This window comes from Salvelinus fontinalis, chromosome 1 (genome assembly GCF_029448725.1).
Source record: "Salvelinus fontinalis isolate EN_2023a chromosome 1, ASM2944872v1, whole genome shotgun sequence".
NCBI classification, from domain to species: domain Eukaryota; kingdom Metazoa; phylum Chordata; class Actinopteri; order Salmoniformes; family Salmonidae; genus Salvelinus; species Salvelinus fontinalis.
This window is the reverse complement of record NC_074665.1, coordinates 36512306-36528084: the sequence shown is the minus strand read 5'-3', so window position 1 is coordinate 36528084 and position 15779 is coordinate 36512306. Positions and strand designations below refer to the sequence as shown.

Sequence of the window (15779 nt, the reverse complement as noted above, 5' to 3'; positions counted from 1 at the left end):
TGCACCCGCCTTCCCCTGGATGTCAGTAACCAATGAGAAGTGGAATGGGCTTGCTGCGTAGCTCTCAGAGGTTATAAAAGGCCAAGGAGCGAGAGGAGCCTTCCTTTCCACGCTGAGCATTGCGCAGAGATGGACCTCAGGATGCCATTTTCAAACGCTCAATTTTAAACGTTAGATGTATCCATCTGTAATTTAATTAGACATAGGTGTTAGAAGCATCATAACGAAGCTATTTTAAACCGAGTTATATCAGATTATGCGAGTATATTGCTATTTTTTGGAATTTCCTCAGTATTGCGCCTTGAGGATTTGGACACGTTATGGCAAAATAGCTATGGCTAGCTAGTGTTAGCTGCTATATCAGAAGTTGAATGCAACGTTTTACAACCAAGCAACGATTCTTTTGGACAAAGAACCACCATGGCAAGATTCTGATGGAAGCTCGTCGAAAAGTAAGAGCTATTTATGATGTTATTCCGTTTTTATGTGGAAAAATGTAAACTCAATAATGGTGATTAGTGACGCCGTTATTGCGTCACTAGTCTGGCTGTAACGCACACTGTATGTCTAGTAACGTTAATTTTAAAAATCTAACTGCGGTTGCATTAATAACTAATACATCTTTCATTTCATGTCCAACCTGTATTTTTTTAGTCAAGTTTATGAATAGTTTGATAAAAATATTTGTATTTTCAAAATGGCGCCGGCCAGATTGCTTGAGTAGTTGAACACTATTTCCATTGTGTAAGCACGATTTGTGCCGCTAAATATGCACATTTTCGATCAAACTCTATATGGATTGTGTAATATGATGTTACAGGAGTGTCATCTGAAGAATTCTGAGAAGGTTAGTGAAAAAATTAATATATTTTGGCGATGTTGAGTTATCGCTCTCTTTGGCTAGAATCAATGCTCTGGTAACGTTTGCATATGTGGTATGCTAATATAACGATTCATTGTGTTTTCGCCGTAAAACACTTAGAAAATCTGAAATGTTGTCTGAATTCACAAGATCTGTGTCTTTCCATTGCTATGTGCTGTGTATTTAAGAAATGTTTTATGATGAGTAAATTGGCAATACACGTTACTGTCTGTAGTAATTCTAGGAGCTTTGGTGAGATTTGTGATGCTGGCTGCAATGGCAAACTATGATTTATACCTGAAATATGCAAATTTTTCTAACAAAACCTATCCTATACCATAAATATGTTATCAGACTGTCATCTGATGAGCTTTCTTCTTGGTTAGTGGCTATCAATATCTTAGTTTAGCCGAATTGGTGATAGCTACTGGTGTTGAGAAAAAATGGTGGACAAAGAAAAAGGGTGTCTTTTGCTAACATGGTTAGCTAATAGATTTACATATTTTGTCTTCCCTGTAAAACATTTTAAAAATCTGAAATGGTGACTTGATTCACAAGATCTGTATCTTTCATTAGGTGTCTTGGACTTGTGATTTAATGATATTTAGATGCTACTATTTAAATGTGACGCTATGCTAGCGATGCTAATCAGTGTGGGTGGGGGGGTGGGGGTGGGGGGGGGGGATCCCGGATCCGGGTTTCAGAGGCAGTAAAAGTTAACATGCATGAAACCAATGCTTTTATGGTTACAAAAGTCAACAAATGAGGGCCTGGGGAATGGGAGTGATGCTGGGAGCTGCAGGGCCTGGGTTAACCTCTACATCACCAGAGGAACAAAGGAGGAGTAGCATAAGAGTACGGTTACAGGCTAAAAGAACTGGTCGTCTAGTGCGTTCGGAACAGAGAGTAAAAGGAGCAGGTTTCTGGTCACGGAAGAATAGATTCAAGGCATAATGTACAGACAAGGGTATGGTAGGATGTGAGTATAGTGGAGGTAAGCCTATGCATTGAGTGACGATGAGAGAGGTTTTGTCTCTAAAGGCACCATTTAAGTCAGGTGCGGTAACCGCATGTGTGTGGGGTGGAACATAAGGGCTAGCTAAGACATATTGAGCAGGGCTGGAGAATCTACAGTGAAATAAGACAAAATTATTAACCAAAACAGCAATTTACAAGGCATATTGACATTAGGGAGAGGCATGTGTAGCCGAGTGATCATAGGGTCCACTGAGTAGCTAGGCGAGCTGGAGGCACGGCGATTCAGACAGCTAGCAGGCCGGGGCTGGAAGCATGCTTGCAGATGGGCCTCAGGGGGACGTCTCAATGGGAGAGTCTGAAACCCCCTCGGACTGTTATGTCGGCAGACCAGTCGTGATGGATCGACGGGGCTCCGTGTCGGCAGCAAAAGGTCCAGGCCAATTGGCAGAAGAGGTATTGAAGCTCAGGAATTATCTGATGGAATTCTTCAGCTAGCCAGGAGAAGGGCCTAGCTCGAGGCTAGCTCCAGGCTAACTGGTGTTTGCTTCGGGACAGAGACGTTAGACAGGAGTAGCGACTCGGATAGCAGCTAGCTAGCTGCGATGATCTGGAGTAAAGGTTCAGAGCTTGCGGTAGGAATTCGGAGATGTGGTAGAGAAAAGCAGTCCGATATGCTCTGGGTAGATATCACACTGTACAGCCTGGCAAGAGTTGCCCGGGCTGAAGCTGGTAGTCCGAGTTTATTAACGGTGATGACCGCTAGGAATTCGGAGATGTGGTAGAGAAAAGCAGTCCGATATGCTCTGGGTAGATATCACACTGTACAGCCTGGCAAGAGTTGCCCGGGATGAAGCTGGTAGTCCGAGTTTATTAACGGTGATGACCGCTAGCAGTGGCTAACTGAGTCCTAGCTTGTAGCTAGTTAGCTGGCTAGCTTCAGAAGGTTTCCAGTTCAAAAGTGTAAAAATATCAGATCCATACCACATTGGGTGAGGCGGGTTGCAGGAGAGTATGTTCAGTCCGTAGATGGAAAATTCGATTTTAAATAAATAAATCTATCTATCTATGAAGAAAATCTATGAAGAAAAACGATATATGCAAGGGACGGGACAAGACAATCAAAACAGACATCCCCACTGCTATGCCATCTTGGACATGTGTACTACACACTTCAAGCACTGACCCTGCCAGAGAGACACATGATCTAACCCATGACCCATCTGCAAATAGATTAGGGTTATTTTGGATTAAGCCAATTGCCACAGGGTATTCTGGATATAGCCAATAGGTACATGGTTAGGGTTATTCCGTCAAAGGGCAAGAGGGGATGGATCATGGATCCCTTTAAATACCAATCTTGAACTGTCTATCATTAAAACCAATACAACCTAATGCTTAAACTTCTCCAGTAAATACAATCTGTGACACCTTTAAATCTCCACTTCTCTAATGTGTTTATCTGTAGAATTCCTGGCTACATCTGAAACATATCTCCTCCCAGGGAACTATTTAACACTGTAAACAGGGATAGGGATGAGGAATTAACTAGTTGATAGCATTATGAGTGACAGATTGACTGGATCTCTTTATCTAAACAGCCAAATGCACAGTTGTCACTGTGTAAAACTTAGAAGGTAGTGGTAATTCAATCTTCTAGCCTATGGCAGATGGGTGATAACATGATAATGGTGTGTGAGGATAGGGGTTGGGGAACACACACAAGAACAATGGAATGTACCTGGGGTGATGACAGACCAGCATAGCTTTACCCGGTAAACATATGGAGGAAATGTGGAGTTCAGCCAATTTATGTAACACTAACGTTTATTGACTAAGTCAGTTACTGTATATAGATATCGAGAACCATGGCTTATGTAGAGAGATATCTCCCCCATTCAGAACTCCAAGTCTGAATGCAGCTCAGTTGCTCAAGGGTTGGTTTAAGAGATAAGCACATGTAGATGTTAGATATCAAATCAACCTTTATTGGTCACGTGCACAGGATACAGGTGCAGTAAAACGGTGCAGTAAAATTCTTACTTGCAAGCTCTCCTCAACAGTGCATATACACAGCTTTCCATGTTACTACACATAAATGTGGTTTGAATGGAGGTGGAATTGAGCCAGTCTGTGCTGGAATGGAACAGGGCACCAGAAACTATCAATCTCATGCCTCTCAATTAATCTTACCCCTCTCTCTTTTCTCTCTTCTTAGTGCCAAGCTGAAGAACCACAAGGAGGTTTGTATCAACCCTGAGACCAAGTGGCTGCAGCAGTACCTGAATAACGCCCTCAACAAGTAAGACACCCCTTGAGAGAACCTGTAACCTAAAAAGTATTCTCTTCATGTCTACACAGAGAAATGGTATCTGAGAGTAACGGAAAATTACAGTCTTCCTGAAAATGTCATTCACCCTATTCTGGGGCGGAGGGTAGCCTAGTGGTTAGAGCGTTGGACTAGTAACTGAAAGGTTGCACGTTCAAATCCCTGTGCTGACAAGGTACAAATCTGTTGTTCTGCCCCTGGCTGTTAACCAACTGTTTCTAGGCCGTCATTGAAAATAAGAATGTGTCCTTCTTATGGCTGCATCCCGCTAAGGGGATCGATATGACAACAGCCAGTGAAAGTGCAGGGCGCCAAATTCAAACAGAAATCTCATAATTAAAATTCCTCACATACATGTGTTTTATATAATTTTAAAGGTAATCTTGTTGTTAATCCCACCAAAGTGTCTGATTTTCAAATATGCTTTTCAGCGAAAGCACTACAAACGATTGTTAGGTCACCACCAAACCACAATAAGCACAGCCATTTTTCCAGCGAAATATAGCAGTCACAGAAAGCAGAAATAGAGATAAAATGAATCACTAACCTTTGATCTTCATCAGATGACACTCATGGGACTTACTGTTATCAGACAAAACATGCATGTATTGTTTGATAAAGTTCATATTTATATAAAAAAATCTGAGTTTACATTGGCGCGTTACATTCACTAGTTCCAAAAACATCAAGTGATTTTGCATAGCCACATCGTTTCAACAGAAATACATCATAAATGTAGATGATAATACAAGTTATACACATGGAATTATAGATATACCTCTCCTTAATGCAACTGCTGTGTCAGATTTAAAAAAAAAAAAACTTTACGGAAAAAGCAAATCATGCAATAATCTGAGACAGCGCTCAGAACAATAGCCAAATGTTGGAGTCAACAGAAACCAGAAAATACATGATAAATGTTTCTTTACCTTTGATGAACTTCATCAGAATGCAGTCCTAGGAATCCCAGGTCCACAATAAATGCTTGATTTGTTCGATAATGTCCGTTATTTATGTCCAATTAGCTACTTTGGTTAGCTCGTTTGGTAAACAATTCCAAAGTCACAAAGCGCGTCCACTATAACGTGACGAAATGTCCAAAAGTTCCAACAGTCAGTAGAAACATGTCAAACGATGTACTGAATCAATCTTTAGAATGTTGTTAACATACATCTTGAATAACGTTCCAACCCGGAGAATTAGATTGACTTCAGTTGAGCGATGGAATGGAGCTGCCTATCACGTGAACGCGCGTGGTCAAAGCATGGTCAGCTCGTGGCAGTGGTGACTAATTCCTGTCTCTGTCGGCCCCCCTTCACATTAGAGTCATCAGACAAAGTTCTATTGACTGTTGACATCTAGTGGAAGCCGTAGGAAGTGAAAACTCATCAATATCTCGCCGTAATTTCAATGAGAGCTTGGTTGAAAATCTGCCACCCCAGAAAAAATCCAAACAGGAAGTGGAACTTCTCAGGTTTTTTGCCTGCCATATGAGTTCTGTTGTACTCACAGACATAATTCAAACATTTTTTGAAACTTCAGAGTGTTTTCTATCCAATACTAATAATAATATGCAAATGTTAGCAACTATGACTGAGGAGCAGGCCGTTTACTCTGGGCACCTCTGTGCACCTTTCATCCAAGCTACTCAATACTGCCCCTGCAGCCATAAGAAGTTAACTGACTTGCCTAGTTAAATAAAGGTAAAATATAGATATTTTTTTTAATTCTCCAAATCATACAGTAGTAAAGTAGTACACGCTCATGGCCGAATCTGGTATTGATCTGCATACATGTGTACATCCCAATTTTCACGGACGTCTGCCATTGACATTCATAGGCCTAGGCTACATGATTCAGGGGAAAGTCAGAGTTATCTTTGCAAATATGAAATGATTAGGATTGGGCTCTCAGCCACAGACTGCTCTACAAAAACAGTAAGACATTTTACATTGAACTAAATCAGATGGTCTGGTCACATTCAGGATAGCTTGAACACATATGTTTTTGCACCCTAAAAGAAACAATATCCTCCACACGAATGGACATTTTTTGTGTTTTGGGAATATATCGTTCGTGATGTCCCCTAAATGTTCCCACCAGACTGTTCCCACAACGTAATGAAGCATTCTGGGAACCTTTTAAAGAACAGACTAAATGTGTTCTGAGAATGTTCTTGCAACGTCAGGCGAATGTTTTATACAAACATTGTACAATCACCAGCACACCTGGACAGTTTTTGTGTTATGAAAACATTTGCTGTAAACTAACGAATGTTCTGGGAACTTTCACAGAAACAATTTTGGTTTGCTGGGTACCTACTCTAAAATATGGTGGTGGATCTTTGATGTTATGGGGTTATTTGCTTCTACTGGTCCTGGGTCCCTTGAAAGGTAATGGAAACAGGGTGTCAATCATTTTTTGAAGCAACATCTCTTTCTCTGAGCAATTGTATTAGTAAAAAATATAATTTTACCTCTTTTTGTTGCATGCACTATGTAAGGGATAATCAATGGGGCTATGCATTCTATGGAAAATAATGAACGACGTGGAAGGTGTGTCCAACGACACGCTAGCAGAGTGGAACTGACCTTCCACGTAGTTGCATTAGTTTCCAGAGATCGCATAGAACCCTGAGTTGATTGTCCCTACCATGGCTATAGTTTAATTAATTTGCCGGTATAAATATGTTCTAGGGAGTTTTTCCTAGCCACCGTGCTTCTACATCTGCATTGCTTGCTGTTTGGGGTTTTAGGCTGGGTTTCTGTATAGCACTTTGTGACATCGGCTGAAAAGGGCTTCATAAATCAATTTGATTGATTGGATCCAACATCTACTGAAGTAACTAGCAAGTTTACTAGATAGCTACTGTAGTTGCCGTGGTAACCAAACCATCAGTCCTAGCTTGCTGTTATGAAAATGTATTTCGATAACAATTTTTTTTTTAAACAAAATATATATATTTTTTTAATTCGACATTTGCTTTCAAGCAGCTTAAGAATGAAAGAAGAATGAACGATAGCCATTGAATTCTACTGTGCTGATATGCTGTGTGTTAGAGGGAAATAATGCACACTCTAGAATGCCCTTCAAGACAATCAGAAATGAATATTCAACAATGCCATGGTATAAAGCTCAGTATTTTATTTATTTTATACATTAATTTTTGCTCTTTATCAAGGGTGTCAATACAAGGGTGTCAATCATTTTGGACCCCACTGTATATGTTTTCTTCCTCTGTAAGGGTTAAGAGAGGAATACTAATTAGAGACGCACCCACATAATTCAAACTTCCTCATACATGAGCACAAATCTTGCTCTGACATGATGTCAAGTTCATTTACCATCTATGCCATTCAATAACCATCTATGTTATAAATATAGCTACCTGACTCGGTCATCGGGAATACGTGTTCTTATTTTTTTCTGGACACTCTTCCATAAAGCCCAGCTCTGTGGAGTGTACGGCATAAAGTGGTCCTATGAACAGATACTCCAATTTCCGCTGATTTGATTTGGAGCTTTGCAGTTCCTTCAGGGTTATCTTCGGTCTCTTTGTTGCCTCTCTGATTAATGCCCTCCTTGCCTGGTCCGTGAGTTTTGGTGGGCAGCCCTCTCTTGGTAGGTTTGTTGTGATGCCATATTCTTTATATTTTTTAATAATAGATGTAATGGTGCTCCGTGGGATGTTCAAAGTTTCTGGTATTTAAAAAAAAAAAAACTCTGATCTGTACTTCTCCACAACTTTGTCCCTGACCTGTTTGGTGAGCTCCTTGGTCTTCATAGTACCCCTTGCTTGGTGGTGCCCCTTGTTTTGTTGTATTGCATGCCTTACAGGACAGGTGTATATATACTGAGATCATGTGACACTTAGATTGCACACAGGTGGACTTTGTTTAACTAATTATGTGACTTCTGAAGGTAATTGGTTGCACCAGATCTTATTTAGGTGCTTCATAGAAAGGGGTGAATACATATGAACGCACCACTTTTCTGTTTTTTATTATACTGAAACAATAAAATAAATAAAAATTCACTTCACCAATTTTGACTATTTTGTGTTTGTCCATTACATGAAATCCAAATAAAAATATATTTAAATTACAGGTTGTAATGCAACAAAATAGGGAACACGCCAAGGGGCATGAATACTTTTGCAAGACTCTGTATTACACATTTTGATGTCATACAGCCTGAATTCAAAATGTATTTTAAAAAAAATAAAAAATCTCACCCATCTACACACAATACCCCATAATGACAAAGTGAAAACATGTTTTTAGAATTTTTTGCAAATGTATTGAAAATAAAATACAGCATATATATAATTTACATACATTTTCACACCCCTGAGTCAATACATGTTAGAATCACATTCGGCAACGGTTACAGCTGTGAGTCTTTTTGGGTAAATCTAAGAGTTTTGCGCACCAGGATTGTACAACATTTGCACATCATTCTTTTAAAAATGATTCAAGCTCTGTCAAGTTTGTTGTTGATCATTGTTAGCCAGCCATTTTCAAGTCTTGCCATAGGTTTTCAAGCCGATTTAAGTCAAAACTTTAACAAGGCCACTCAGGAACATTCAATGTCATCTTGTTAAGCAACTACAGTGTATATTTGGCCTTGGATTTCAGGTTATTGTCCTGCTGAAAAGGTGACTGTCTCCCAGCTCTATTTAGTTTATTTTTTATCCCCTCAAAAAACTCCCTAGTCCTTGCCAATGAAAAGCATACACATAACATAATGCAGCCATCACCATGTTGGAAAATATTTTGAATGCTACCCAGTGATATGTTGGATTTGCCCCAAACATAATGCTTTGTATTCAGGATATAGAGTACATTTTTTTGCCACATTTTATTTGCTTTAGTGCCTTATTGCAAACAGGATGCATGTTTTGGAATATTTTTTATTCTGCACAAGCTTCCTTCGTTTCACTCTGTCATTTAGGTTAGTATTGTGGAGTCACTACAATATTGTTGATCCATCCTCAGTTTTTTTCCTATCACAGCCATTAATCTCTAACTGATTAAAAGTCACCATTGGCCTCTTGGTGAAATTCCTGAGAGGTTTCCTTCCTCTCCGGCAACAGAGTTAGGAAAGACGGCTGTGTCTTTGTAGCGACTGGCGGTATTGATTCACCATGCTCAAAGTGATATTCAATGTCTGCTTTTTTATGTTTACCCATCTACCAATAGGTGCCCTTCTTTGCGAGGCAATGGAAAACCTCTCTGGTCTTTGTGGTTAAATGAGTGTTTGAAATTCACTGCTCGACTGAGGGACCTTACAGATTATTGTATGTGTTGGGTACAGAGATGAGGTAGTCATTCAAAAATAATGTTCAACAATATTATTGCACACAGTGAGTCCATGCAAATCTTTACTCGTGAATTTCAAATTATGCTGAAGACACATCTTCACACATTTTAAAGAGAGAGAGAGAAAACTGCAGGTCAAGAGGACACTGGATGACCACCAGAGGGTGTAGCAGATGTGACAAGTATAACTCTGGGAGACAGACTATAACTAAAACAAATAGTCATTTATCTAAATACAGTGGCACAACAGTCAAGTGGTTGACCTGAACTCACAGGGAGGAAACAGGAAAAAAATTGATGGCTCTGTTAACTGTCTTATATTCATACTCTGTTTTGTTCTTTCAGGATGAAGAAATCCAAGCAGACCAACTAGAGCGCCTGCAGGAAGACCAACAGATATGTAACATGAGACGTGTAGCTTGTAATATGTAACATGTACTCTCCCGTCACGCACGCTGAACAGCACTTATCCTGTCCATCGCGGAACCATCCAACCCACGGCTTTCCAAAACCACCACCCCTGTTACCATCACCACCTGCACCCCTTATAGACTCCACCCCTGCTAGTGCCAAGTGCAATTATATCTGTGTGAGTGTATGTTTTTATAAATTATGTATATACCATTTTTTCTTATACTATTTCATCAGTAAAGAGCAATTTTTTGTTGCTGTTTTGGCCACCGGCTTCTCTGTCATTCAGGAGTTAGGACTGGGCTTAAAGTAGGCATTGATGGGGCTGAGATGGTGAGAGAGGAAGGATTCATGACAGGATTCAAGCCTCAATCCAACTTTATCAGCTTGTCCTGGGGAGTGTACAAGGTTCAACAGTACATTCTGGGAAAGATCCAAGGGGCATGGAGGTGTTCACACATGCATGGCAGAGCCACTAGAACATACTACCCTTAGCCCTCCCCCTCATTTTCGAGTGTCCCTTGGTGGGGGAGTGGCACTCAAATGGAGCAACCAGTGGTAGGGAGAGCTATAATAACACTTGGGAATGGGACATCGCTACATCACTTGCGCACATCAGAAACGGCCACGGACACCACGTAATTCATTGATGATGAACCTTGTGTTTTTCAGAATGCCTATACTGGCTGCAGTAATAACTTTCCTTATATTTCTCATGCAACAAATATGTACTTACCATATGAGTAACAAATGAGAACAGCAGTAGTACAGAAGCAGGACTTTTATTCCATAGCAGTTTAACAGTCACATTTCCTTCACAGTCATTACCAGTGAAGGCACTTTAGCTAGAACAATTAAAACAACTGTTCTCAACTAATATTTATACCAAACATTTTCAGGGTCCATACACAGATCGGCTGCATAGCTACACATCCATAGCATACAGGTATTTTTATCCTCCACTGCACACAATAAGGAAGAAAAAGTTAGCTACTGCTACGCAGGGATTGTAACCAAAATTATTTTCCAATCTCTTCATTCTGAACCACCATTTTTTTGTTTCGTTCCACTGTTCCGATTGGAAAAATACAGTTCTGAACCGGTTTGAACCAAAAGAAAGGACTGATTTTATATCGTTCCTTTCTATTCGTTTTTAACCTGTGAAATCAACATTTAAAATCAATTAAATCAATCAGCAAATGTCAAAGTGCTTATACAGAAACCCAGCCTAAGACCCCAAACAGCAAGCAATCCAGATGTTGAAGCACGGTGGCTAGGAAAAACTCTCTAGAAAGGCAGGAACCTAGGAAGAAACCTAGAGAGGAACCAGGCTCTGAAGGGTGGCCAGTCCTCTTCTGGCTGTGCTGGGTGGAGATTATACGAGTACATGGTCATTAAGCCAGATGGTTCTTCAAGATGTTCAAATGTTCATAGATGACCAGTAGGGTCAAATAATCACCAATCAGTGCGGATAGAGCAGGTAGGCTAGTTGTTGACATGCATGATGGACAGACAAGTGTAGCCTAAGGCGCAAAATGCGACTGAAATTTTGCAGGTGGGGAGAGAGGGTTGAGGAGGAGGCTTGGAGCGCTGGGAATCTTGTCATGACATGCATTATCTCCACAGAATTATGTCTAGGAGGAGCGACTTCTAAAGACAAACTTTGAATGTCCTTTGAGCTAGCTAGCTAACAAGCTTGTGTGTGCAGTGGCATCAGAATTAAAAACACGTCTTACCTTTTGTAGTTAATAAAACATGATAACTAGGCATATAGTTTCCTTAACTAGCATTGAAAAAGTTTACCAATTCTCTAGCTAATTAATCTCTCTCCCTATCTTCTGAATCAAGCTTGTAATGGCAGTGCAGTAGCCTATGCTTCGGTGGGGTGAGTGGCAGGTAGCCCAAGCACACACAATCAAATAGTTTTGGCTTGCAGGCAGACACTGAAATAAGTGAAAGAGAGAGGGCTTTGCATAGGCACTTTGTTGTGGGACTAGAAAAAAACTGCTTGGAATGTAAATAACGTTATTAACCAATGCTTTTAAAATAATGTTTCTGTTTCGGAACAGTATGGATCACTTTCGTTCCAGGTTTCATTTATGCTTCTTGATTTTTTTTTTTTTTTTCACTTTTCAGTTCTGTTCCCTGAACTGGTTCCAAGCTCTGCTGCTACGTTACCTGCATTGGCAAATATCTTCAATCTCTAACGTTAATGTTACATTACTACAATAAAGAGACTGACTTTGAAATGTTTTTTAATCAAGGCAAAATTACAAACATTCTACATTCAATTTGCAGTAAAGTTAGCCAGGTATTTAGCTAGCTAGATTCTTTACATCAGCTGGATTTCACAAGATGACAGGCTGGATTGTTCAGGATTCCCTAAAACATTAAACAACACAAATTACAATTCATACAAATGTCAAACGCCCATATAGCAAGCTAAATGTATAGCTAGTTGACTAATGTTAGCGAGTCAGCTAGATAGCTTGTTAATAAGTAGATTTTCGTGAATTAACTTTGACTTAAAATATGCAGAATCACGTGTCTCTAGATTAACTAACATATTTCTCTGAACTGTAAATGTTTTGCACGATTCATTATGAAGTAATCATGCATCTCAATTTCCTTCGTTTGGAGGGCCAACTAAATCTTTTTCTATTTAACTAGGCAAGTCAGTTAAGAACACATTCGTATTTACAATGACAGCTTACCAGGGAACAGTGGGTTAACTGTCTTGTTCAGGGGCAAAATGACAGATTTCTATCTTGTCAGCTCAGGGATTTGATCCAGCAACCTTTCGGTTATTGGCCCTAGCAACCTTTCGGTTATTGGCCCACCACTCTTACCACTAGGCTACCTGCCACCCCTAACTAGAGAGCTGAAAAGGCACTACCCCTCAAAGTTGAATTGGAACAGCACTACGACTCTGAGGATTGAGGGATTGCACAAAATGGAGGGGGAGGGCTATAGGGGGGTATTGGGATTGAGCCTATGTCTGCCTATGTCTACACACAGGAGTGATTGGACATCCAGGTCTAGTACCCAATCAACCAATACTTTTTGTTTGGTATCCAGCCATGCTGCATGTTGAAGTATTTTATATAAACAGTCTTAATGTGAAAAGAGTCTAGATGTTATTCTCCGAGCAGCTTCAGAAGAGACACAGATATACTGTTTGCCAAAATTCATTGGAGATTTAGAATTTCAGTCAGCGACACATTGGCACTAAAAGTTCCAAGATAATGACTCTAGTTAGAATTATAATTACAATGTTGTTGTCATGTTTGGTGCCAACAGTTGGTTGATAACTGTGGCTCTGGTAGTGAGACCATGTATGACCCGGTCACTGCACGTGTGTGTTTGTTTGTGTGTGGGTTTATGTATGTGAACGTGTGGGCTGTTTTAGCTGTTAGGGGAACACGGTCAATGAGAGATAATGTGGAATGATATGCTGCTGTTGCATTTCCGGTCTCTCTGAAAATTCTAGAACATCTGGAGTCAGAACTCTGCTAATTGAGCGACCAATGAGAGGGTAGCGGTCCGCAGCTCCGTCACAGTTCTGGAAACATTAAAGGAGCAGTATGTCCAGATTTTATTAAAGGAACAGTTAACCCAGATTGTTAAAATAACAGTACGTCCATATTACATTAAAGGGATAGCTCACCCAGGTTACTTAAAAGGGATAGTTCACTCAGATGACTAATAACTTTGTAGTTCAGGTTTCCCTTTAATTCTGACATTGAGATTTTCATACAGTAATGTACTCTGGTCAAACACATGCAGTGGGTTAACCAAATCATGTTTGTTGTCAGCCAGACTACCATGTAAATGTGTCATGCAACATTATGGAATTTATGAAGTATCGTATTTAGCAAACCACACACTATGAAAATCAATGTTATAGGAGGTAATATAGAACACGTCATAACCTCATCAGCGGTTGTAGTGTGATAGTATTAGTAGCAGTGTAAGTAGTGCAGGGACCAATAATTGAATTACATTTTTTAATTGGGGGGGACTCAGTTGGGGTCTCAACTCACTGTTGAGAGTTAGAATAATAGCATACACAAGGTGCAATTTTTAAATTTTTGCATTAGCATTCACTCAGTTAGCTCATGTCAGCGATTTTTTTTCCAAATGTATTTATTATTGCTAAATTAGTCTGGCAGCCAGCTATCTAAACTTGTAGTAAGCATGGTCGTATTACAGACCGGGGTGTGGCCCATTGATCATCAGTTGTCATACTAAAAACTGCAAACCCTATTGCTGTAAATTAGCTGTAAATCTGTTAATTCCTCTCCGCCCCACTGTGAAATAAGTAGAGGGCATGAATTGAGGGCATGCAGACCCACGAGCCACTATGTCCCCTCATGATGAATTTAAAAAAAATGTGGCCCCCACCCCCATCAAAGTTGCCCATCCCTGATCTAGTGGAATAGAGTGGCTTGGTTACCTATTAAATGTCAAATACTGTATGTTATTTTGGATACCGATGCACTTTATGTCCAACATATTCATTAATTTTCATTTACATTTTAGTCATTTAGCAGACACTTATCCAGAATCTTAAAAGGTCTACTTTGGGCAAAATAAAATAAAAAACGTCTTTAAACAATTCATTGATCAATGCACCATCATACCAGGTCATTTAATGCTTGAAAAAACTTGATGAATAAGATATTTGACTACAGAAGTGCTATTTCTTACCGATCTCTACAGCTTCCATCCAAAAACAAATCCTGTGAAATTACGTCAACACATACTGGAGAAGTTACTGGCTAGCTACAGAGGCTAGCTTAGCTAACAAACTAGCTATGTTGGTCGTCGCGCATGACCAGAATGACCCACCAAAGGCACACCCCATTTCTGTTTTAAAATGGAGAATGGGGTGGAGTTGGATGGCTTTTTTGTGCTCAAAGTTGACCTTTAAGATAGCTGGGTGACACAACCACATATCACAGTCATAGCAACAACAACAAAAATCCCTCAATAAAGTAGTTAGCAACAATACATAACTTTAGAATGTGATAATGAGAACAAGAATAGGATCCACATTAGTCAACTGTTGTTTTTGTACTTTTTTACTTTACATTTTTTTGTACTTTTAATGTACTTTTTCATATATATAATCTTAAGTATGAGACATCACATTTTCATTTTGAACCTTTATCTTTCCATAGGTTAAAGATGTACTCTTTTATACGTCAAACACACAACGTTCTTATGAAGGAGCTAGATGTAACATTTTAATGTTAAACTGTATATTGTTGAGTTAAACGTAGTCTTTTAACCATGAATAAAAAGTATTAATTTCTATGTTTGCATATTTTTTTTTAAAGTAAATGGGGGGTGATTGGCAACACTCAAATTAAGTTGCTTTCATGCCATTGGTAATCTACACTGAGTGTAGAAAACATTATGAACACCTGCTCTTTTCATGCAAATCTTGATGAAATAGGTTCTGCTCCTTCAGGGTAACTCACTGCCCAAGCAAAGCTTGAATATAAAATCACCTACAAGAAGTGAGAGCAGTATGTGTTAACTATCTGCCCATCTTGCCAATTTTTCATTTTTTTTTTTTATTTCACCTTTATTTAACCAGGTGTCTACCTGGTTAAATAAAGGTGAAATAAAAAGTTGAGAACAAGTTCTCATTTACAACTGCGACCTGGCCAAGATAAAGCAAAGCAGTGCGACACAAACGCAGAGTTACACATGGAATAAACAAATGAATAACACAATAGAAAAGTCCGTATACAGTGTGTGCAAATTAAGTAAGATTAGGGAGGTAAGGCAATACATAGGCCATAGTGGCGAAATAATTACAATTTAGCAATGTAGCAGTGTGAACACAGCCGCCCTAGAGACGCACCGCTAG

At 39.6% G+C, this 15779-nt stretch overlaps 1 protein-coding gene across 1 annotated transcript in view; it reads left to right on the top strand.

Moving 5' to 3' along the window:
- LOC129853885 (stromal cell-derived factor 1-like) overlaps positions 1-15217 on the top strand; it is a 41709-nt gene extending 26492 nt beyond the window's left edge. Inside the window, exons 3-4 of the mRNA XM_055920364.1 lie at positions 4056-4139; positions 9833-15217. Coding sequence (XP_055776339.1) covers positions 4056-4139; positions 9833-9860 — 112 coding nt within the window. The 3' untranslated portion in view covers positions 9861-15217. The remainder of the gene's footprint in view (positions 1-4055; positions 4140-9832) is intronic.
- Positions 15218-15779: the final 562 nt, after the last annotated feature.